Below are 26,729 nucleotides of genomic sequence, written 5' to 3' on the forward strand. Positions count from 1 at the left end.
CTCCAGTTTCCTTTTATATGCCTCTTACTTTCTTTTATTTTATACTTCAACTCACTTTTCACTATTTTGATCGCTTCATCATCCCGATCTCTATAGCCTTTTTTCTTTCTATTCAATAACTCCTTGAGATCCTTTCCTACCCATAGTTTGTTATTTCCAAAACACTTCACTTGCAACTGAGGTACGATTAAATCAGTGCAAAAATTAATATAATCTGTTATATGTTCTGTAACCTCGTTAATATCACATCCGTCTACCCAAACGCCAAAAACGCCCCAATCCGTTACTTCAAAACAAGCATTTAACCTCTCCTCTCTTTCCTTAGTCCATTTTCTTACACGTTTCATTTCAACCGGGTTTGCTTTTACAATTGGGCAATATACAGGCCGACCTAATACCAAGTTATGGTCCGAACGACCCAACGGCGGTAGTATATCGGTACGATATGCTTTCCTCACGTTGGCATACAACAAGTCCAGTGTTCTGTCGCCTCTTGTTGCACCTTCCACATACTGCATAAAATTTGGTAAGACTCCACTCAAAGACACATGATTAAAATCCCCTGTTAATACAAAAAAAGTCAGGATATTCTGTTATGATACCTGATATTACAGATGATAAAACATCACACGCCACATTAGCATCCCCAGACGGTGGAATATACACCACACCCACCATCACAACATTAAATTTCCTCGGAAAGTAATATGGTCTTATTCCCACTACAAGCAATTCAATATCGATACTACAATAAGTCTTTTTATCAGTGATATGCCCTGGATGACACCATTTACTATTAATGTACAGTACCACTCCTCCCCCTCTTTTCTTCCCTGTACTCTCAAAGTCTCTATCCGCTCTTACTAATTAGAACCCTGGAACTTCAATACTCGCATCGGTTATATCACTGTGGAGCCATGTCCCTGTAAAAGCTAAAATACTAGACTCCCTCACATCACGAACAAACATCCCCATTGCAACCAGCTCATCCATTTTATTTCCATTGCATTAGAACAGACGGAACCGCTGGTTTATACGTCCTTCTTTTTGCCTGTACATTATTGCCCGCCCTGCACCCCCTAAACGGTCTCCACACATCCCTAGGAATCCTCACTAATTTAGTAATACCTTTCGGCATATCCTTGCAAATCTGCATTAGCTCTCTCCTTGAATATTTAATCACAGCAATGGTACCCCTGTTAACAACCGCAGAAAAAAAATTCAATTCCTGTTTAAAATCCGCAAACAGTTCCTCCTTTATTCCTCCAGAATACCGAGGTCCTTTTGGATTTCCAAAGTTAAAAAATCAGATTCCCCCAACTGCATCCTCAATAACGATAGTACTGGAAGTATGGAAAATAACAGCGTTTGGCAAAAAAGCCCTCCTAATCCCTCCATCCTTTTTCGCACTGGTTGCCTCATCAATCCAGGGATGGGCCCTCTGTCAGTGCTGGCAATGAAATGTCAAATAATGGCGGACAGGCACCTGTATGTTCATGACACATCCGTGACACTGCCGACGATATCTCCACCAGCTCCTCTTGGACAGTTGTGGATACTGACCCCCTCCCAAAGCAACTCTCACCTCTCCAGCAGGCCTCCAGCAGTTTTACCCGATATTCTCCAGGCACCCAGCAATCTGTTCTTATTGCCTTTATTCACAGTCACTGCTGGTCCGTGCTCTCTCACAGCCGGACCAACACTTCGTCCAACTTCTTTCCAGACACTCTGCATTCTTTCACTGCTGGCCCCCTGCGTTTAGGTCAGTGCACCATGCGGTCCTGCTCTCTCACAGCTGGTCCAACACCGCGCCTCCCTCTCTCCAGGCACCCACAGACTTTCTCAGCTGTTCACGTGCGCTTGTCGGTCTGTGTACCACGTGGTCTGGCTCTCTCACAGCCAGACCAACACCACCTGGAGCACACGTACCTGGAGGTCTGGCTCTCTCACAGCCAGAACAGCACTTCCTCCTACCCATTTGTTCTGATATTGAAGAAATAATAAATGCAACATATTTCCTGCATTGATCCCATTTTCAGTTCGATATCATGATTTATAAAAGGCACTGCACTTCGACCTGTCAATTAAATGACCACATCTTCTTAACACTTAGGCGAGGGCATGGCTTTACAGGGTGATGTCCTCAGATAAACTTTTACTTCAGTGTTGCTGAATAATACATTACAGTTTACAGTAATGGGCACTTTAGTCTGGAAACTTCAGTCAAGAATTATTATTTTTTTACATTAAAGGAGATCACCCATCAGACAGATTTTCTATTTGATCATCTAACATCTCTGCAAATAAATACAGAAAAGAATGACATACTCCCAAATGGTCAAATTATAGTTTTAAAATTGCAGTTTGGTGTTTCATAAGCCACAGATTTGCAAACCACAAGGTTATGATCCTGAATTTCCAGCAGAGAATGGGAAAGAGAACAGTCACGTCAGTCACATCAACACACTTGGCAGACAGAAAAGGTTGAAAATATTCAGTGGAGTATTGCTAACATTACAGAGGCAAACGTAAAAAACAATAATCAGTATTATACAGTACACCAGCTTTAGAGAATGTGCAGCACAGAGCGCTCCCATATATCCTCATATTCAAGCAGTTTCTGTTATTTCTAGTACAAACATCTATATTACATCGCTTATTTAATATACTTTTAAAACCCCAAAGCAAAACAGCAGTGAGAGGTTTCTAGATTCATTTCCGCATATATGGCTATAGAAACAAGCAAGTCCTGCATTAATAAATGGTATCATACGGGAATACATTTACTGTTTGTACCAGACACCCTTTTTTTTGTTCAGAAGAGGAAAATGCAGCTACTGTTTTGACATTTTTTTTAAAATAAAATTATATATATAAAGACAAGAGTTGGTTTCTTGTTTTTTTATATAGAGAGAGCACTTTAAATGATTCATTCATTCATTCATTCATTCATTCATTCAGTCAGTGTGTTAATGAGGTTAACATGACAGACGCCCCATTTTTATGTTTCCTTTCTGTTTAACCAATTAATGACCTGCGATCAGGGTACTGCTTCTGAAGTGCTGACTTTTCACATCGGCACTTCAGAAGAACTTTTCCCACATCGTGCGGGGTGCTCCTGAAGCCCAGCTGTTGATAACAGCCTCGGGCTTCAGGGAAACGATTGGAGACCACTAGAGAGTGCTGCATCTGAGTGGTTTAAGTGGGAGGGAGATCCCTCAATCACCCCACTGGGACCCCGTGTACATCGTGGGGTGCCAATGGTTTCTATGGCAGCATGGGGGGCCTAACAAAGGCCCCCAGGTCTGGCTTTAGTGATTGCCTGTTAGGCCAAGCCAGAGGCATGGCCTAACGGATGCCTGTCAGTTTTACACTAACAGGCATACTACACTGCAATACAGAAGTCCCCTAGTGGGACTAAAAAAAAGGTTAAAAAAAGTTAAATAAAGTTTGAAATAAATACATAAAAGTCCCATATAAAACAAAATTAAAAACCCACTTTTTCCCCTTTACAAAATACTTTATTATGAAAAAAAGTAAAAAGTTACTCATATTTGGAATCGTCGCGTCTCTAACAAACCCAACTATAAAAGGATTACATTATTTAACCCGCACGGTGAACGCCGTAAAAAATAAAATAAAAAACAATGCCAGAATTGTGGTTTTCTATTTATCCTACCTTCAAAAAAATTTGATAAAAAGTGATCAAAAAGTTGCTTGTACTCCAAAATGGTACCAATACAAACTACTAGTTGTCCCACACAAAAAAAGCCCTCATATAGCCATGTCAGCCGAGACATAAAAAAGTGACGCTTCTTAAAAAATGGCGATACAAAAACAAATAATTTTGAAAAAAAGTGTTTTTACTGTGTAAAAGTAGGAAAACATAAAAAAACGTTATAAATTTGGTATCGCTGCAATCGTAACGACCCGTTAAATAAAGCTTTTATGTTATTTATACCACACGGTAAACGGGCTAAAATTAAGATTCAATAAAGAATGACAAAATTTCTGTTTCTTTTCCAGTACCCCACTAAAAAAGTTAATAAAAAGTAAATAAATTCTATGTACCCCAAAATGGTGCCATTAAAAAATACAACTTGTCTTGAAAAAAAAAAAAAAAAGGCCTTATACAGCTATGCCAACGGAAAAATAAAAAAAGTTATAGCTCTTTGAATACGACGATGGAAAAACTTAAAAAATTGCTCGGTCATTACGGTTTAAAATACCTTCGGTATTAAGTGGTTAAAATTGCAGCAATATGGGAGAGATATAAGGGTATAGTCAGACACAGAAGGTTTGTTGCAGGATGTCCCATATATCTGACTGGAGTTTGTAAAAATCCATGCAAATACTGCAGAAACAGCCCCATTCACATCTATTGAATCGATTTTCAGATGCTGGAATTTCTGCAATGAGTGTGACTCATGCCTGAATGTGCCAGATAACTATCTCTGATTGTTGCCATGCCCAGATATATATTATGAATTTACTTTTATAATCTTAAATGCTTTTTACTCTATGTAGCTACAACATTGGGGCAGATTTACTATTCAGAATGCGCCACAGTTCTAGCATACATGCTGTGCATAATATTTGTTAACTGTTTTTGACAATTTTGTGAAGCGCTTAACATGGTGAGCGTGGAAAGGAAAGGAGAAAGGAAAGTAATCTGACAGAAAGAGGGTGAACTGGTATGAACTAAGCCAACCAAGAGGTGGTATAAGGAAGGGAAAGTGTCCAACATGTCTAGCTAAATACACCATATTTATCATACAGCGTTCATCACTTTTGATAAGTTTGGCGCATCTTCTAACTGCCTGATGTAAATTTACACTGTCTTAGGCCCCATGCACACTAACGGATTTTTTACTGTCCGTAAATACTGGCGTAAATATGGGTCCTTGGTCACACGTATTCGACCCGTATTGCACCAGTATTTACGGACCCGTGCCCGTAAATACGGGTCCGGTGTCACCAGTATTCCACCCGTATTTACCGGCACGTTTTCGCTGCAAAATTGCACTGCACTAATCGGCAGCCCTTCTCTCTATCAGTGCAGGATAGAGAGAAGGGACAGCCCTTTGCGTAATAAAAGTAAAATAAATTCATACTTACCCGGCCGTTGTCTTGGTGACGCGTCCCTCTTTCGACATCCATCCCGACCTCCCTGGATGACGCGTCAGTCTATGTGACAGCTGCAGCCTGTGATTGGCCTGTGATTGGCTGCAGCGGTCACATGGGCTGAAACATCATCCCGGGAGGCCGGACTGGAGGAAGGAGCAGGGAGTTCTGGGTAAGTATGAACGTCTTTTTTTTTTTTACACGTTGATCTATATTGTGATCGGTAGATCTGTCCAGGGTGCTGAAAGAGTTACTGCCAATCGTTTGACTCTTTCAGCACCCTGGACAGTGACTATCCCGTGACGTCGGCTAGCAACGCTCTCGTAATTACGGGTGCACACACGTAGTCACCCGTAATTACGGGAGCCCCATAGACTTCTATGGGCCTGCCAGTGCCATAATTATGGACTAAAATAGGACATGTTCTATATTTTTAACGGCCCAGGCACCTTCCCGTAAGCATACAGGGAGGAACCCGTGGCCAATAGAAGTCTATGGGCCCGTGATTACGGGCGTTTTTACGTTCGTGTGCATGGGGCCTAAAACAGGGGTCTCAAGCACGTGGCCCGCGGGCCGCATGCGGCCCCTGGGGCTATCATCTATAGCCCGCAGGACACAGAGCCGCTAGTACAGACTCTGCTCCGGGACTCTGGAATTCCTTGACATCGCTGTCCACATATGAACAGCGATGTCTGGGGCTTCCCCAGAGCCGGAGTCCCGTGCAGAGCACTAGTATAGGCTCTGCGCCGGGATTCTGTGGAATTTACTGACATCGCTGTCCATATATGAACGGTGTTGTCAGGGTCTTCCCCAGAGTGAAGTCCCGGGCAGAGCGCTAGTATAGGCTCTGCTCCGGGACTCTGTGGAATTCCCTGACATCGCTGTCCATATATGGACAGTGTGTCAGGGTCTTCCCCAGAGCGGAGTCCCGGGCAGAGTGCTAGTATCGGCTCTGCTCCTGGACTCTGTGGAATTCACTGACATCGGTGTCCATGTTTGGACACACGATGTCAGGGTCTTCCCCAGAGCGGAGTCCCGGGGAGAGCGCTAGTATAGTCTCTGCTCCGAGACTCTGTGGAATCTTCTGACATCGATGTCTACATATGGACAGCGATGTCTTGGGCTTCCCCATAGCTGGAGTATCGGGCAGAGCGCTAGTATAGTCTCTGGCACTCTGGGGAAGCCTCTGACATCGCTGTCCATATATGGACAGTGTGTCAGGGTCTTCCCCAGAGCGGAGTCCCGGGCAGAGTGCTAGTATCGGCTCTTCTCCGGGACTCTGTGGAATTCACTGACATCGGTGTCCATGTTTGGACACACGATGTCTGGGGCTTCCCTAGAGCAGAGTCTCGGGCAGAGCGCTAGTACAGGCTCTGCTCCGGGACTCTGTGGAATTCCCTGACATCGCTGTCCATATATGGACGGTGTGTCAGGGTCTTCCCCAGAGCGGAGTCCCGGGCAGAGCACTAGTTTAGGCTCTGCTCTGGGACTCTGTGGATTTCCCTGACATCGCTGTCCATATATGGACAGTGTGTCAGGGTCTTCCCCAGAGCGGAGTCGCGGGCAGAGCGCTAATATCGGCTCTGCTCCGGGACTCTGTGGAATTCACTGACATCGGTGTCCATGTTTGGACACACGATGTCTGGGGCTTCCCCAAAGCGGAGTCGCAGGCAGAGCGCTAGTACAGGCTCTGCTCCGGGACTCTGTGGAATCATCTGACATCGCTGTCCATACATCGACGGTGATGTCAGGGGCTTCCCCAGAGCAGGAGTCCCAGTGATATCAGGAGCACAGCTGGAGTCCCAGGAAGAGCCTACTAGCGCTCTGCTCCGGGACTCCGGATCTGGGGTTGCCCCTGATATCACATTCCGGTCCAGGAGAGGAATCCCCATCCAAAGCGTCGGCAACGCTATGGCTGGGGATTCCACTCCTAGAGGGAGCCCCAATGGAGCTATCTACTTGGGGTGTGTGTGGCAGCATCTACGGAGGGCACTGTGGCAGCATCTACGGAGGGCACTGTGGCAGCATCTACAGAGGGCACTGTGGCAGCATCTACGGAGGGCACTGTGGCAGCATCTACAGAGGGCACTGTGGCAGCATCTACAGAGGACTCTGTTACAGCATCTACAGAGGGCACTGTGGCAGCATCTACAGAGGGCACTGTGGCATTATCTGCAGAGGGCACTGTGGCAGCATCTACAGAGGACTCTGTTACAGCATCTATAGAGGGCACTGTGGCATTATCTAGGGGTGTGTTGCATTATCTACAGAGAGCACTGTGGCATTATCTACAGAGGGCACTGTGGCATTATCTGCAGAGGGCACTGTGGCAGCATCTACAGAGGACTCTGTTACAGCATCTACAGAGGGCACTGTGGCAGCATCTACAGAGGGCACTGTGGCAGCATCCATAGAGGGCACTGTGGCAGCATCCACAGAGGGCACTGTGGCACTATTTAAAAAGGGGCAGCCCAAACTTGTCATGTGTGTCTACCAAACGATGCTAACTGAGCAGCCGGACTGCATTTAGCGACACTTAAACTGGAAAACTGGATTGTTGAAATATGCACAAAGAGAAATCTCTCAAATTTTAAACCTAGCGGTATTATTATAGTAATGTAGTATTAGTATTATAGTAATATAGTGTCATAGTAGTTCAAATAACTAATTGATTAACAATAATTTTGTATTGTATCAAATTTGAAAGTAATGCGGCCCATCAACTTACCCGACCGAGTTTGAGACCCCTGGTCTAAAACTTACACAGTATTAGTAAATCTGCCCACTGTCTATTATCTACTGAAACAATTCATTAATACAAGCCATGGCTAGTTAACGTTGACATGGTTATTCTGAATTTTACCTCGATGCTTTGTGAATGAAAACATAGTTTGTGGTTAAAAGAAATAGAAAATCCAATAATTTAAACAAAAATATCTAGTTTTGGGTATACATAACTCAAAATAGTATTGTAGTAGACATTAGGCACTGATGATCATAGTCTTTGTAAACTTAATTTCAAAGAGATGTCAAGATATTGTGTACATGATGTTAAAATTCCTGTTTTGATGTAGAGAAAACAGTGTTTAGTTCCTGCACATTGGGCATCCTATAGTCTGCTAGCAAGTTACAGACTATAGACCAGGGTCAGAGGGGTCCACCAGAGTACCATATAGTGTTCAGGCTCTGACACACTAATGGCTTAATACAACATGTAGATTACATGATAGCTTCGTATCTCATGTTGTCCGGCAGAAGACAACCTAATTTGTCACTAGGGTCTATTTCTTATGGGACCTATTAGATCTTATACGTCCTGTGTGTGCATTGATAACAACAAAGTTTACAATTAAATTAAAAGTGGATGTTCACATGATCTGTCTAGGTGGAATATGGGCCCTTAGAATCATTTACTCCAGTAGGCTCAAGGTACCCCAGTCATACACTGCTATAGACTGTGTTAAAATAGTTGGTTATACCCTGATATAATGTTTATACAAACTCATTGTTATTTTTACGATAGTCCTAAATTGTTTTACTACAGTTTTTGTGACCTCCCTGCCTGGATTGCTGACTTTCTTCATTTCTAGGCCTTGGCTAGTTTGACTTTGTTCATATTTTTTTCCCTTTTGAACTGCATTTTTGGCACTGTATCTCCCCGTGCTGACCCCTGCTATTTTTTAGCTCCATTTTTGCTGTATCCTTTGGTGCTATAGTCAACTATTCCAGAGCCAGAAAAAAATTACTATTGGACTCCCATTCCTATTGGCAAAGACTCACTCCACCACATTTTTAGACAATTATTTCCACCTAAGTTACCTAGAGAATCTTTTGCTGGATAACCTATATACACTAAAGTCCTAGAGCCAGCAGAGTTCCAAGATCTTAACCAAACTCTTGAAAAAAAGGGGTCTTATGGGTAAAATGTTTATTCTAGTTTCATTCTTTCTCGAGATATAACAAAATCATTTTTTTTCTATAGCAGGTAGCCACAGGTGCTTTGGATCCAGTGGTTCAGCAACTCCAGTTGTCAAGATACCCTATCCCTTGGGTGGTGTAAATCTGTAAATGGTTCCCACTTTGTGCAAACAAAGAAAAGAGAGAACTGGCCTAAGGGCTGTGCTGCCCTTCTCATATACAAAGAATGTGAAGGAGATAAAAAAAGCATTAGGCCCTTTTCCGGGGGCCTCTTATATCAATATACCTCTCTGATGATAACTGCACCCTATAATAAAAAAAAACTATAATACAAAAAATTTTAGGAAATCTTTAAAGAGAAGGAGAGTCCACTATAAGATTGTCCTATGGGTTCAGGTCCACAGGAATGTTTAATAACCTCAGTTGTGACTTAACATAACAATTGTTTATTAACAAAAGATTTGTACCAGATTTATAAACTAAGGATTGCATATCATATACAGTATATAGAGTTAGGTCCAGAATTATTTGGACAGTGACACAATCTTCATGATTTGGGCTCTGCATGCCACCACATTGGATTTGAAATTAAACAACTGAGATGCAATTGAAGTGTAGACTTTCAGGTTTAATTCAAGGGGTCGAACAAAAATATCCTGTGAAACGTTTAGGAATTGCAACCGTTTTTCTACAAAGTCTCCTCATTCCAGGGGCTCAAAAGTAATTGGACAAATTAACATTACCATAAATAAAATATATTTTTTAAATACTTTGTAGAGAATCCTTTGCAGGAAATTACTGCCTGAAGTCTGGAACCCATGGGCATCACCAAACACTGGGTTTCCTCCTTTGTGATGCTTTGCCAGGCCTTTACTGCAGCTGTCTTCATTTGTTGCTTGTTTGTGGGTCTTTCTGCCTTAAGTTTTATCTTAAGCAAGTGAAATGCATGCTCGATCGGGTTGAGATCTGGTGATTGACCTGGCCATTGCAGAATATTCCACTTTTTTGCCTTAAAAAACTCCTGGGTTGCCTTCGCAGTATGTTTTGGGTCATTGTCCATTTATACTGTGAAGAGACGTCCAATCAACCTTGCTGCATTTGGTTGAATCTGAGCAGAAAGTATATCCCTGAACACTTCAGAATTCATCTGGCTGCTTCTGTCTTCAGTCACATCATCAATAAACACTAGTGACCCAGTGCCTTTGGCAGCCATGCATGCCCATGCCATCACGCTGCCTCCACCATGTTTTACGGAGGATGTGGTGGGCTTTGGATCATTAGCCGTTCCAAGCCTTCTCCATACTTTCTTCCTTCCAACATTCTGGTACAGGTTGATCTTAGTTTCATCTGTCCAAAGAATGCTGTTGAGGCTGATTAATGGTTTGAACCTTTATGGTAGACTTAGATACTGATACACCTACTTCCAGGAGAGTGTTCTTGACTTGGGTAGATGTTGTGAAGGGGTTTTTCTTCACCATGGAAAGGATTCTGCGATCATCCACCACTGTTGTCTTCCATGGACGTCCAGGCCTTTTGGAGTTCACGAGATCACCAATGCGCTCTTTTTTTTCAAGAATGTCCCAAACTGTTGATTTGGCCACTCCCAACATTTGTGCTCTTTTTCTAATGGATTTCTTCATTTTTTTCAGCCTAACGATGGTCTGTTTCCCCTGCATTGAGAGCTCCTTTGACCTCATGTTGTGGGTTCACAGCAACAGCTTCCAAATGCAAATGCCACACCTGGAATCAACTCCAGACCTTTTACCTACTTAATTGATGATGGATTAACGAGGGAATAGTCCATGCAGCCCATTAAATAGCTTTTGAGATAATTGTCCAATTACCTTTGGTCTCTTGAAAAAGAGGCAGCTACATACTAAAGAGCTGTAATTCCTAAACCCTTCCTCAAATTAGGATGTGAATACCCCCAAAATAAAGCTGAGAGACTGCGCTTTAAGCCCATATTGATTATATAACTGTATATTCAACATGTTTTGGTAAACAACTAGAATGCCAAAACTTGTGTCACTGTTCAATAATTCTGAACCTAACTGTATAAACTGTTGAATAAGAAACATTGGTAGCAAGTCAAACAAGATTTCCTAATGGTGAATAATCAGTTGCTTTTTGTTTCTATTTCTCGGCAACTCATGCATCCGGTTTTATTAAAGCAACTGTTTACAGATATTAAGGTAACCCCATTCCACAAAACAATGCATGTAATAAATCTGGCAATTTATGTGACAAGTGAAAAAAAAAAAAAATGAGAAAATAAAAGGGGAATACATTTTATCTCAAATTATCAATTTAAAGTTCTGACCTGAAACACTCTGAAGAATACTTCTTATTTAGAGTTATTACTTTGTGTTTTTTTTTAATGATGTTTTAACCCTACACATAGGCTAATCATGGAGGACTTACTACAAAATATTTGAACATTGGCTTTGCATGTCTTTTTGTATCAGGCTGGCATGGCAGGATTATAGGGATGGCATAAGGGGTAACTGCCCCTGGGTCTCCACAAACTTGAGTCCTAGGGGCCTCCACCATCTATCTATGTGCTATAAAAGGTTAGGTGTAGTCCGGGTCCCAGATTTTTTCCCAGGCGCCACCACCAACCTTAATCCTGCCCTGCAGACTTGAAGAGGGTAAAGTGACTAGTATGTGTTGCATTTTTGTTTCTTTGTCAGTAGTTCTTTACTTAACCAATGCTGGGAATCTATTTGCCAGATTTTGCTGGTCATTTTTTATTGCTGTAGGATAGCTTTCATTCTGTGGCCATCAATGGTCTCTTTTGCTCTATGTCTTCTCTGAATATCATTGGCCATTGCCTGAAACAGTTGGGATTTAATGATGGATCATAGATGTGAAATGATTTATCAGTATAAGTTGGCTTCTTAGTTGGAGCCACAACAGACCTTATTATTCTGATAAGTTGTTTCTGTCTCTGGGTTGTGTACGTAAATCTTCCACATCATCTCGAGAAACCGTCAAAGAAATTTTCTTGCAGTGGTCTTCTAATGAGCATTTCATATTCAGCCATGCTGTGTTGTATCATTTATCATGTTCAGAATGTTTGATTCTATAGAAATAAATTGGAAAACAGCTTTATGTCTGTGAGTGAGAAAACTCAAAATAAATGGAGTTAATGGGGAAGTTTTTTCAGAGATGGATATTTGCAAAGTGTTCACATAGCATATTTAGATAATTGTCTTTTAATAAGTACTTTTTTGCTAATAACAGAAACATGAATTCAGTGCTGTTTAATAAGCAATGCCTACTTTTTTATGTCAACACAACATTTCAAGTAACAAATCATAATGCATCTGTCACTAGATAAGTGCATTTTTAACAGTGGGCATCTGTTTTAAAGATTTTTTCCCATTTATGGAATATTAGCTAGAGAAGCCATAGAAGTAAGATCAGTGTCGGTCCAACTGCTGGGACAACATTGATTCTGAAAATTGGGTGCCAGGTCCCTGTCCCATGGCTTATGCATGGATGGTCGTTCTCCATTTAATTCAATAGGAGATATGGCAATAGCCACCTTTCCCAAAAATATCCCCAAAATGGAGATAAATAAATCAGGTATCTTATCTCCTACTAACAAAATAAGAATTTCTCCTCTCAACCCGTAGGATCTCTCTCTGCAATGCTAATTCACTAGGAGTAATTTCATTGAATAAAAACTGCACTCCTCATGTTGCATGGTACAAAACATAGAAAAAAAGATAGACTAGACTCAAAAACAAAGGGTTTGTCTATGTTAGGCAAACCTTCCCTATATGTTCTATTAGGAAATGCCCACCTGATGAGAGGAGGCGGAGAGGTGGGGGGGGGGGGCATATGTGCCTGACATGGGTACTGCCTTTCTGGTTACCTTTAGTTTGACTTGATGTTCCAGTATAATTATAATTAATTGGAACTTATCTGTAAAAAAGGACTTGTTGGAAAAAAGCTGAAAATAATAGTTTACTGCACTTGGGATAATTATTGTAAAATTCCACTGTAATAACAAAAACTTGAGTTGTGGTTTACCACACACAATAGGACCAGACTTTAATAAAATAATTCACTTATTCCTAAGCATATCTTGGCAGCAGACTGTATCAAACACCATCAGATTTAATTGAAACAAATAAACTTCGAACTGTATTATTTCAGGTAATACAGCAAAATCTGTATTACCACAAAATGTGTCGCCCACTTAAACCCAATACTTACGTGTGTCATATCTGTGAGAGTCTGGGTCAGTTACAACATGTCAAATTCACCACACCTATGAATCAACATGTTTAGAAAAGGCACAAAATAAACGTGAAATTTGCCTTGTCGTCAGACTCCAGTGACGTCTGCTTTTATTGCCCAGTGGGACCTGTGTGGTTTCCCTATGTAGAAGCTTCACTGTCTACTTTCACTGCTTGTCAATGGCTCAGTTTCCTTTTGGATTAGTACCCTTTAGAAACTTGCAGAGGGTAGAAAAAAATAAATCTATTTTTGATTACTTGATTCTACAGCGCTGCTAATTTTGCACTAAATAAATATAAATATATAAAAAGTCCAAATGGTATGTAGGAGCTGCACAGTAATAGGAGTCAAAAAAGTATTGGGCGGGTGCTAAGCCTTAGAGAGTTCTGACCATTAACTCTTCCAGTAAGTCCAAGGAAACCAAGGAAAAAAAGGCGGCACTCAAAATAAAGTAAAAAATATGTTTTATTCACCCAATGTGTAGGCGCAAATAAAGTAAAAATAAATTTTATTGACCCAGTCTGTAGGCTACAAACTGGGTGAATAAAATATATTCTTACCGTATTTGGAGTGCTGCCTTTTTTCCTTGGTTTATTTGGACTTATAAATATATATACATACTATAACTATATAAACTCCTAATGCAATATAGTAATGGGCTAGGTACTGTCCCAAAGGAACACCCTCCCTCTCTTAGTACAAAGGCAACTCCATGATAGATATTTAAAGCAAACAAATTATTATTCACTTTGGATTTAAGTGTCATAAACATTTAATTATTTGTTTTTCAATGAAACTCATGGATGGTATTGTGTCTTAGGGCTCTTTGGATCATTGTAATCAATCTCAGACACCTGTGATAATTAGTTTGCCAGGTGTGCCCAATCAAAGGAAAACTACTTAAGAAGGACGTTCCACATTATTTAGCAGGCCACAGGTTTCAAGCAATATGGGAAAGAAAAAGGATCTCTCTGCTGCCGAAAAGCGTGAAATAGTGCAATACCTTGGACAAGGTATGAAAACATTGGATATTTCAAGAAAACTTAAGTGTGATCATCATACTGTAAAAAGGTTTGTGGCTGATTCAGAGCACAGATGGGTTCGTTCAGATAAAGGCATAATGAGGAAGATTTCTGCCAGACAAATTAATAGGATTAGGAGAGCAGCTGCTAAAATGCCATTGCAAAGCAGCAAACAGGTCTTTGAAGCCGCTGGTGCCTCTGGAGTCCCGCAAACCTCAAGGTGTAGGATCCTCCAGAGGTTTGCAAGTGTGCATAAAGCTATTATACGGCCACCCCTAAACAATGCTCACAAGCAGAAACGGTTGCAGTGGGCTCAGAAATACATGAAGACTAATTTTCAAACCGTGTTGTTTACTGATGAGTGCCGTGCAACCCTGGATGGTCCAGATGGATGGAGTAGTGGATGGTTGGTGAATGGCCACCATGTCCCAACAAGGCTGCGACGTCAGCAAGGAGGTGGCGGAGTCATGTTTTGGGCTGGAATCATGGAGAGAGAGCTGGTAGGCCCCTTTAGGGTCCCTGACGGTGTGAAAATGACCTCTGCAAAGTACGTAGAGTTTATGACTGACCACTTTCTTCTGTGGTACAAAAAGAAGAATCGTGCCTTCCGTAGCAAAATTATCTTCATGCATGACAATGCACCATCTCATGCTGCAAAGAATACCTCTGTGTCATTGGCTGCTATGGGCATAAAAGGAGAGAAACTCATGGTGTAGACCCCATGTACCCCTGACCTCAACCCTATTGAGAACCTTTGGAGCATCCTCAAGCAAAGTATGGTTTGTGGCATCAGGGGGGACAAAATTATTTTTTTATAAACCATTATATTGGTTTATACACATTGCATAATTTCTTTGGGGGATTGTGTTTTCCCCTCTTTTTTTAATGTGATTTTTCACGTAAATTATATATTATACACACATTTTCTATAAACACACTCAATGCAGAGCATCTGTCATTCCTTTAGCTGACTCTTTGTTTATATGGGAATGGAAGTAGTTATGTCAACAGTGGATTAATATACATCACCTTTGATCCTTCATGTCCCAGCCGGCCAAATAGGTGTTCACTCCACCTGCATGTGACCGGGTATGTCGCCTGCTCCATTCCCGGTTCCCATAGCGCACTGCGCACCTCCGGTATTCCTGGTACGCGTCAGGAACCCGGATGTGTGCTACGGTGCTGGATCCCAGAAGTAGGGCACGCCTCACTTCCGGTCGCGTCTGTGGACATGCGCCACGATCTCATGGCACTGTTTAACAGCAGAATACATCTGGGCCTTGTCCTAATTAAGGTCATGACTGCAACAGGACACTATTCACCCCCTGAGGAAGCACACACCGTGAAACGCGTGTTGGGGTTCCATACATGGTCTCCAGGTTCCATGATCATTGATATGGGTAAGGTTTCCTCCATCTTTGGGTACTCAGGTTTTCCCTAACTTTTCCCAGGACCATTGTGTCCATTAGTTAATGGGCTTTAACATGAGGGATTAGCCACTTATAGGACTACCTATTACCCACCCCATATACCCTCACTGTAGGGATTGTAGTGCTATTATATGGATGATCTGTATTCCTGTCTTACCCTGTAACGTTATAGAGTCTCTCCAATCATTTTGTAACTTTTTAAAACGTTTGTCTTGTTTCTGTGATTTAATAAAATTTGTTATATCTTTATAAATATGGCTTTATACTCCATTTTTTGTTTTCTTTAAATATATATATATATATATATATATATATATATATATATATATATATACATATATACATACTGTATACTACTGGCAAAATAGATTGTACATGGAGCTGTGTAATGGAGCATTTACTCTGCGGCATTAGCAGCTCTTAACGGTATTATGGTCATGGGGAGAAGAAGTGCCCAGGAAGACTGTATAGTCACCAACGGAGTCTGCAAAGTACACTGGCAGCATTCACAAGGAGTTGACTAGGTCACATGGAAATGTAGGTATAAGAGGTTATGTGTAGCCTAGCAGTGTAGGAAATATTGCTTAGAAAATTTTAGAAATTCTTCAGCAGTCCCATGATGAACCAGTTGTATTTAGGCTACAAAGTTGCATAACCATGCTTCACAGAGATGTGTTTGGTCATGGGAATGTTCAGCCATGTCCCCCCCAGGGCCACCTGACCCTCATTGTTCCCTTACTGTTACAGGCAGGGACATGGGCGGCAAACAACTCCCCATACTGTATATCGGCTTCCTGTATCCCTGTAAATGTGAGATTGGGGCATGGAATTTTAAAGTCTTCTGCTTGTCTCTTATTCTGTTCTATTGTTTTCTGGCATCTAGAGAGCCCTGCAAGAGTCATCCATATATGTCAGCCACAGAGCCCGCCATGTATGAAAGCCTCAGTGCCCCATGAGTGCCAGCCACATAACTCCCGATAATATCCATGGTAAAGACCCTTATGAGTGCCATCTACAGTTATTACTCACATGTACAGTGTCTTCTTTGCAACTGCACTCATGTTTATGATGAAAGAGAACTGTGCTGCCGAGTGATATACAATCTGGACACAGACATAACATACACACATGCATAAATCTAATTAGTGGAGTAGCTAAGGGTTCATAGGCCCTGGTGTAAAAATTCTTCCTGGGACCCCCTACCAATTCTGTTCATCGCCACAGCCCACCTGTACATTTCAGCTGCATCGCTGGGTATCTTTAGTGGCATATTTATGCAGCACTAGCAGTCAGGGGCGTTTTGAGGGTCTTAAAAGATCAGGGACACAAGTCCCAAGACACATGTTTTGCCCTACCCCATACACGACGTTATGTGCTCCACATATACAACATTCTGAACAGGACCAAGACTTAGCACTGCGCCCCAAACCAAAGAGGATCCGATTTAGGAGCAAGGAAGGTAAATATGTGGAGATATTACTGTAGTAACAGGTACCTATGTAGTTTACAACAAAGGCCCTAATTACTACAGGGCCCAGTCTTAACTGCAACCACTGCAAATCCTATAGCTATGGCGCTGCCCTAACTCAAACTAGTTATGTTAAAGTTATGTGACAGCTATACAGGCAACAAGATTCTTGAATTATCAGTAGGGAATGCCTGTATATGTAAATAAGCTTCCCTGGACTAACCCAGGTGCTGAAATCCTGCCTGTTGTTGCCTAGAATAGGTGATGATTTGGTGTCTGGTCTCACCATAGTTGAAGCAGAGATATAGATTTCTACGTCGTCCTCGTTCAGTGGTAGATATCGTTATCCCGATCTGCATGGGTTTCCCAGCAGATTATTGCACCGCACGACATCCATGCCAACCCCGACAAGAGTCTTTGTTATGGTGCCCATTATCTTCTAAGTATGCCACAGATGACAAAGATGTATCTGTAATATGGAAATATTTACTAAAAGAGTAGGTTTTACCCTTGATTGAAAGGTCTATGTTTTACTCCCAGTGCTAATAAAGTAGGAGGTATGATCTTGATAATTACTTATAGACGTTCCCTAACTGAATATAGTTTAAAGTCAGAGTAACCCCGTACAACAATAGACACTCATAGCGTAGAAAACATTCCTTTATTTGCAGCATTGTCACAGAGTCTTTTTTTGAAGGCCTTCTTGCTAATTTCTGGAGGCAGGAGGAACTAGTAACTTGGAGCATGAAGACACGTGTGAAATGTCCCAATCCTCGGAGGTATGTTTTGTCGAGGATGATGAAATACTAGAGATGGTGCACTTAGCCTGATGATCATTGTAGTACCTCTGCAGATGTCTTCTTTATTAAAAGGATCACTGGAGGTTCTGAATGATCGGGAGATGTGGAAGGAGCTTTAGATGGTGTGCAGATGTTAGTAAGTTCAGCCTTACATTTTGCAACCAGGGCCGGACTGATAGGCAAGTAATAAATACATGTCACGATCATGGGGTATGTGGACCCACTAGGCCGCTCCACTGTAGCTGAGAGGCAGCTGGCCAAGTCACAGTCTTTGCAAGAGTCCTTACAAGTTCATAGTGCAAGGGTACCTGAAATAGTCCAGATGTTGGCAGGGGCTCTGACACGGATGGTGGTAGGTGCAGCAGGTTGCGCCAGACGTGGCGATAGGAAGCCGGTGCAGTAGGTTGCGTTAGACGTGGAGGATGACAATGGGTTCAGTAGGTTGCGCCAGACACATGGTGGATGACAACGGGTGTAGCCGGACACCACTCTAAACACTAAACAAGCTCAGGAACAATAACACAGCACAGGACACAGGATACAGGATACAGGTAGCAGGGCACGAGAAACAACGGGAACAGGATAGCACTAAGGGACCATTTGCAAAGACTAACAATGCTCAGGCAAGGATCAGAAGGGCAGGGCCCTTTTTATAGTTCAGGGTGATCAGGGAATAATTAATTCATTATTTACATATGCGCATGCTGGCCCTTTAAGGCCTGGAACCAGCGCGCGTGCGCTCTCTAGTGATCACTATGGGACAGAGCGAGCGCATGTGCCGACATCTCTGGGGATGAAGACGCCGGCAGGAAGAGGAAGATCTGCGGGCTGAATGGCCGTAACAATACCCCCCCCCCTTATGTCCCCTTTTCTTGGGTCCAGAGCGAGAAAGGAACTTCTTCTCATTCAAAATTTTCATTGGTTTCAATATAAACAAGTACAAACACAGTTGGAGAAGAGGTGTCCCCATAATAAAAAGAACATGACAAATAAGGGCACAGCCCAAACAGGAGGGCGAACATTCCAACACATGAGGAGCGCAAAATACATCAGCAGTCTGAGTAAGCACAATAGAAAGGAGCATTACTTTAAAAAAAAAAAAAAGGAAAAATAAATCCAATAATTCAGCTTCCTATATATACTAAAATGCAGTGGTAATAATAGGTGAGCGCAATCACAGGAAGCAAATGACCACTCAAAATAGACACAAGAAGGGAAGGAAAAGTTAGAACGGGAAACAAACAAGGGCAAAGGAGAGACAAGGAGAGTTCATGGTGAACCTGGACTCCAGTTCCGGACCATCATGGGTATATAAGAAGCAGCTATGCACCAGGCAGAGACGAGGATGGAGCAAGCAAACCCCCACGCACCTGTATGTATTCCTCTCTCAGATGAAGTCTCATGGGAAAGGATGGGTATTGTAGCTCAAGTCACCACAGTACGGTATGTGGAAGAAGAGAGGAACGTAAGCCATTGAGACCAAGTGTCCTGGTATCATGTGGAAGCAGTCGGGGAATGAGCCACAATGTGTTCCATTCGCTGTATTAATGCAACCTCCTGGAACCAGAGAGAGAAGAACTTCTTAATGAGGGTAGGGGCATTGAGGTTCTCCTCTGGCTCCCTGGATCTCTCCTCAGGACCAAACCCTCTCCAGTCCACCAAATAGAAATTACTTTCTCCTACCCTACAGTCCAAAATCAGTCACTTTACAAACAAGCTTTTCTCCTACTAGGATATTGGCAGCTCGGAGGTCATGGTGCACGTAGTTGATCCGCTCTACATAGGCCATGCCAGATGCAATCTGTGCAGACATGTCTACAAGCTGTGGAAGCCTGTGGTAGCTGCCCATCTCCCTCTTCAGGAAGTCCAAGTGGCTGCCTTTACTCATGTACTCTGTAACAATGTAGATGGGCTCTTCAGTCACTATAGCATATAGTTGTACAAGCTTCTCATGCCGTAGTTTCTTCATAACTTGGGCCTCCTGCAGGAACGCTTCAGTGGACGTAGTACCAGGTTTGAGCGTCTTAATGACTACCTGTGTGGTTCCATTCCATGTACCCATCCACAATTCTCCAAAGCAACCCTACCCCAGTTTGATCTCCAGACGTAAAGAATCCCTTGGAATTTCTCATGCATCCTTGGATAGACCCTGAGTCTGGGGCTTAGATGTGGGGCACACATTAGTCAGTCGATGACACAAGCCATCTGCATGTTTGCTGTAATAAGCCACCAGTTGCTGGAGGTTGCTGAATGGAGTTCGAGACGTAATGTAGAAACCACCATTGTCCAGTTTCCAGAACTTGTAATGTTTCACGTTTAGACCACGGTTGGGATCATAGTCCGAGACAGAGAGGCAATAGGCATCTTTGGTGGTCTCGCACTTCACACCAGGAATGTTCCTTGTGGATTCTCTTGGTTCAGCAGCAGGCGCTCCGACTCTCTACACGTAATCTTGCCCAAGTACCACTCTTCCGCCTGGATGGAGTCAGAAGGAGTCACATAGTTGCCAGGAATATAGCCAGTAATGTGTGTGCTAAAACCAGAGCTACTGTCCCTGTGTCTTCTGAGAAGACGTCACTCAGCAGTATGTAATATTTGTAAATTATATCATAGACCAATTCCCTGTGCCTTGTGGACAGTAACCACCTACAATAATAATAAAAGATTATATATATGTAAAAAAAAGGGGGGGGTACTGTTACGGCCGAGGTCACGGACCGCGACCTTCACTTACCTGCCTCCCGCAGATCTTCCATCTTCCTGCTGGCGTCTTCCTCCCCAGAGACATGTACCCGCTCTGTCCCGTAGTGATCACTAGAGGGCGCGTGCTGGTTCGTGGTCCGTGACTGCGGCCGTAACAATACATAGTGGAGCAGAACATCAAGTCTCATCTATCCTAGGGCTGATAAAATCCCTACAGATTGCAACAACGATCCCTTACAACACCCAATCCCATGTGGAAAAAAAAAAACTTCCCTCCTTTCAGCCCCCTCCAGCATACAGTCACATGTAAAAAAAAAAATCCCTCACTTCAGCCCCTCCAACATACATTGTCATGTGCAAAACATCACTCCCCATTACTACACTCCCTTGTAGACAAGCCTACTGCTGCTGCTTCCTGTTATAAACAGTACTGTAATCTGGGAGGCCCCAACCCTTGCTGTGATATCATGCCTAGCAGGAGCACAACCAAGACTGCAGGGGTTGGGTGATTTACTGACAGACCCATGTAGAAACAGGTCTGAGAGAAGGTGGAGGAGCTACAGAAGCTGGGGATGAGGAGGAGAGCTGCCCACTGCAGACAATTGCCCATCTGGCATTCTCCAGAAATGTCAGATGGACAGTCCGGCCCTGACTGCAACCTTGAATAAGATGGGCTGAAATTTTATTAAGATTTCTCAATTTGCAGATCTTTGTGCACTGGAATATATTCTATTAAAGAATAAAAAAATTAAATAAGCAAAATCAAAGAGCAAATTGGAAATGGTAAAGGCCATTTAAAAAAGACAAAAACACGAGGAAAAGACTAATACGTAAATCCCAATAGAGACCAGACTGTAAGCCTCACTCATGGACGAGTCATACCGCAACCATGAAAATATTGCATCTATTAACATAGAAATTACAGAATCTTTCTCCTGTTTTCTAAACAGAGGTTTCTTCTATCGAGGAATCTTCATGAGAATGTAAGATGCTATTGGAATTCTATTATAGATGATATTATAGATGGTGTTAAATATGATGGTATTAAAGATTGTTATTATAAATGGTGTTAACCCCTTCCCGACCAATGACGAAAATGGACGTTATGGAGCGATAGGGTGATGTTTGGAGCGGGTTCACGCATTGACACGCTGTTCTAACAGCCAGGTACAGCGATCACGCTGTTCCTGGATGTTTAACTAGTTAAATGCCGTGGTCAATAGCGATTGTGGCATTTAAACCGTTAGCAGAAGAGGCAGCCCCCACCGACAGCCCAACAGCCCCCTCCAAACACGATCGGGGGGGCGCCGCTGGTTGTCAGGTCTGCCTTCTGTCTGCCTTTGCTAAGCCCTGCCTCTGCCTCACTTAAATGATGGGGTAGAAGCCCCAGAGTCGTAGTTTGAAGCTTCTGTGCCCCAATGCAAAATCTATAACAGGGCCTCCCATCTATCATCTGCCACTTATAATACTTAGGTGGCAGATGGGGCTTTGGACCTTGTAGGCCCACAGGTGTATAGCCGCTGAACCTGAGGCTGGGAGGCATGTAAGGGGTTAACAAAACTGTTGTGTAGGCTAGGGGAGGTTTTAGTTTTTTTGCTTAATATAGCATTAGACAATGGCAGAGTGGGGATTATTTATGACACAGTGAGAGGTGGAGTATGGGCATTATTACCGACTTTTTGTGGTTTAAATCAGCAGCCTGGAGCACTTCACCCTCTTTTGTCCATTACTTGTTACCACATACTTGTATACCCTACCTCTAGCTGTGACCATGAACTGGCAAGAGTTGGAGGAGATTATCCGTGTCCACCTCCAAAATGATGGCTCCGTATGTCTGCAGTCTCTCCTCAATGAGACTGACTTCCCCGCACAGCGGTTGGCTTCGCGTTCCAGGCCGCATGCTCGCCTCTCCCCATCTGCAGCGGTGAATACGCTCTCTCTGTCAACATGACGCGGTGCGCATGCCCAGGCCGTAGTTCGGCGTTTGGCCTTGTCGCAGACTTCGGGGTCAGCGACGGAGGCTGCACTTTCTGATGTGATTCCTCCATTCCCTGGTATAGCATCTCCCTCCGGCCTGGGACTGGTGAGACCCATCCCAGTGGACATGTGGAGCACCACCGCGCATGCTACTGCGCACATGGCGTTTACCGCTGCCACCGCTGTGGATTTACCTAGGGGGGCTCCCCTTCCCCCAGCATACCGGGCTAGCTCTGAAATAACTACTACTGCGGTCGGCCCACCTCAATTCCGTCCCCAGGCCATATCTAGTAGGGACTGGCAGGACACCTCCCCCTCTAGAGGAGGGAGCGTAATTCTTCCTAGGTGAAAGCAGTTGATAATCTTTTCCCCTGCAAGCAAAAACAACCACCAGTGAGGCCCACGCCTACCTCAATCCCTAATACCCCGTTGATAATACCGGGGGGATTGGGCCCGGCTTACATACTAACTGAGGATCACCAACGTTCCCCTTCCCTCTATTTGAGTGAGATCAACCGTGCGGGTCGTTCCGGCTCTCGGCACAGGCTTTCCTCAAGGCACATGTCCACTCGCCATTCCAGTCAGCGTTGCTCGCGGAATAGACGATCGCCTTCATCTGGATCAAGGTCGGCGAGCTCATGCACTGGCTTGTCAAACCGTGGCAGCCCATCCGGAAGCCACGACAGACGATGCCATAGCAATTGCTCAACACACAGGTGTCGTTCGACAAGACCTATTATTACGGAGGTTCCAATAGTAGCGACTGTGCAAGCACCGCCTTCTACCATGGTTTCTGTGTCGTCATCTGGACTCGGTGTGTCAGACTGCCTTCAGGCTTGCGTTTCAGGAATTGCTTCTGATGTTGATTTACTAACTGCGGAGCGATCCCTGTTGGCAGGTACCCCGCTGGTTTTCGGCGGGACCAGCATTGCAGTCAGTGGCTGGCAAGTCTCTGGTGGGGGCTTCCACTTGCACTTCTACGCCTGATTTGCCTCCTTTCAGGGATACCTATTTTTGTGGTATGGCTCCCCTCGGTGCTCATCTTTCTGAGGATACCAAGGAAAACATAGTGAGGAATGATTACGTCGATATTTGGTTCTTGGTGTCTGTGGATTCAGCGATCGTCGGTTCGAGAGAGGTGTTTCTACCAAACCAAAAATTTCTAGAACTTTCAACAACTGGCTTTAAGCCTTTGCGTTTCTGGAATGCATAATGTCACAAAAGTTCCCAGACCGATCATTTCAGCTTTTTATTTATTTAGACACTGTTTTCAGCGCTTACAAGACTCATGGTGGTTCACCTTGGTAGCGGTACGATGAGGAGTTTCGCAGGTGTATGTCACAAAAGTCGGAGGTTGGATAGGATACAAAAGCGACCGATGTTTGGCTGCGGCTTCCGATATCCCAGCGGCCCTTTCAGCACACAACCCCCTCCTCTGCAGCGTTCCGCGGTTCTCCCATCGGGTTGGTGTTCACATTAATAGACAAACTGGTACATGCTGGCTCTGCTCTCGTCGACTTGCCGCCATGCCCCGTCCCAATAATACGGGTAGGACCGATGACTCTGGTTTGCGTCCTAGAGATGCTAGCTTGGCTAGACCGCTACCCCAGGATGTGGGAAGCCGTCCTACTTAGAACAGGTTTTTCGTTTGGGTTTTTCTTCGCCTTTGTTAATAACCCCGATTCCTCATTCTCTGGAAATTTGAAGTTGGCTAGGGAGTTCCCACTGGTAGTTAAAGAAAAGTTGTTAAAGGAATTGGAGTCGTGCCGGATATCGGGCCCCTACTCGGATTTAGCTTTTCTGAATTTAAGAGTTTCTCACTTAGGAGTTGTTCCTAAAAAAGAGCTGGGTAAGTTCCGCATGATCCACCACCTGTCCTATCCTGAAGGTAGTTTGGTGAATGACGGGATTAGCAAGGACTTGGTGGCTGTTTCTTACGTGTCTTTCGATAAAGCAGTGGACTTAGTTTGCCAAGCAGGTCAGGGTTCGCTTATGGCGAAGTCTGAGGTTTTTTTTGGCGTTGGCACTCGCAGCCAAGAAATTACAACTCCGTCACGTGGAGTCGTTGTTGGGTTTATTGGTATTTGCCAGAAGAGTTATGCCTATGGACAGAATTTTCTCGCGTCCTTTGTCCCTAACTACCATGGGGATCTGCGCCCCCTCTCATTACCTCTGTATTATATCGGCTGTTAGATGCTATTTGCAGGTGTGGCACAATTTAATAGCCGAATACAACGGGCATAAATGTTGGAGGACAGCGACGGTTTCGAACTAGGATATGGAATACTTTACTGATGCTTCCGGCAGCATGGGTTTTGGGGCAGTGTTTGACTCCTTGTGATGCGCTGCTCCTTGGCCTGAACCGTAGCACTCGTGCGGTTGGTGTAGCAACTTGACACTCCTAGAATTGCTCCCTATTATTGTTTCAATTGATTTGTGGGGGAGAAAATGTCTAGAAGAGGGGGATAAACCAACCAATCTTTCAAACTTCACATTATATTATTATATTATTAGTTAGCTGATTCTAGCCTGATAAATTATTGAAAGATAGACATCCAACCTATTGATTCCGCACGGTAAAAATATTACCCAAAATCTGCCTATATGTTATTATTTTTGTGTACTCTGCAATATCTTAAATATAACGAATAAAAGTAAATTTTTAGTTGTTATACCAACTTTTCCCAACCCCCATTCCCCTTCTTCTTACACTCTTAATAATTCTACGGTGGTGCACATCCGGAACAATTCATATTAGCAACAACTCAAGTATTACTATTACATTTCTGTATTAGTTTGGTCTGATAACTCCAGTGTTGTACATGCCATTAACCATCTCACTTCCTCGTCAGTGCCCGTAATTGTCCTATTTAGATGCTTGGTGTTGCGGTGTCTCCAACACTATATTGAGATCTGGGCTCGTCACAATCCCGGGGATCCAGAATCGGGTCACTGATGCTCTTTCACGCTTCAATTGGCAGGTATTTTGTTCACTTTGCCCACAGGCAGAATTTGAAGGGACCAGATGCCCGGATTCAGCATGGAGGATACTGATTCTCAGCTGGTCCCCCTTGTGAGGTCTTCACTTGCCCCGTCCACTTGGGCGGCTTATGGTAAAGCGTGGAATGAGTGGCTGTAAGTGCTGGGGGACCGTGTGGTTGGACCCGAGGAGCAGCCTCGGCTGTCATGTGTTCTGGAGTGCCTGTTGCGTCTCCGGTTTATCTGGCCAACTACGGCTCACGGGTTTGGCGTTTTTCTTCAATTTGCGCAACTGGCCCGACTTCACTAAATCCTTTTTTAAAGTTCAGGCTTTGAAGGTTTGGAAGAAATCTGCGGTTAGAAAGGAAAAGAGGTGTCCCATTTCTTTCCCCATCCTCCTAAAGTTGTTGCGAGTTTTGCCGGAAGTCTGTTCTTCCCCGTTTGAAGTTTCCCTATTAAACACGGCGTTTGTCCTTGCGTTTTTTTGAGCTTACGGTTATGAAAAGTTTTAAGAAAACAAATAAAGCTGTGGCTGACCCTCGAGTCAACCCACTTTGGAAAATTTACCCATGCCTCGTCTGAACTTATTTGTGTTAGTTGGACCCTGGGGCAAATGCTACCTCTGCAGCCCTTATGGCAATGCCCCTTAATTTAATGCATGTACAATATGCATAAACTCACTCCTTATATACCAGCATATTCCAGCAACATCCTCCCTGTACCTATCGAGTTAATGAAGAATGGCAATGTGCTGAGAGCGGAGCTCTCAGTAAAGCAGAGCAATGAACACCTGCATAAATTTCACTGTATATAAGAAGTCCTCTTTATGGCAACCAGGGCCGGCCTTAGGATAGATGGCACCCCGTTCAAAATGATCTTTCGGCGCCCCACCCCCATCATTAAAAAAAATTCCCCATAAAAAAAATGATAATGCCCATTTAGTGCCCCCTTACAGTATAATAATATTTAATAATATAATATATTACAACCCCTTGAAGGACACAGTAGTTTGTCCTCTAATTGTGCCCACAGTATTATGCCCCCTGTAGTACCCCTACAC

General features: G+C 43.5%; 1 protein-coding gene across 1 annotated transcript; it reads right to left on the bottom strand.

Annotated features, from left to right (window-relative positions):
• Window positions 1–19,694: 19,694 nt before the first annotated feature.
• On the bottom strand, window positions 19,695–22,807 carry LOC142750419 (proto-oncogene tyrosine-protein kinase Src-like). Its single transcript, XM_075859421.1, is given in 3 exon segments — window positions 19,695–20,395; window positions 20,398–20,573; window positions 22,575–22,807. Coding segments are annotated over 3 exon segments (1,110 nt in total).
• Window positions 22,808–26,729: the final 3,922 nt, after the last annotated feature.

This window comes from Rhinoderma darwinii, chromosome 3 (genome assembly GCF_050947455.1).
Source record: "Rhinoderma darwinii isolate aRhiDar2 chromosome 3, aRhiDar2.hap1, whole genome shotgun sequence".
NCBI classification, from domain to species: domain Eukaryota; kingdom Metazoa; phylum Chordata; class Amphibia; order Anura; family Rhinodermatidae; genus Rhinoderma; species Rhinoderma darwinii.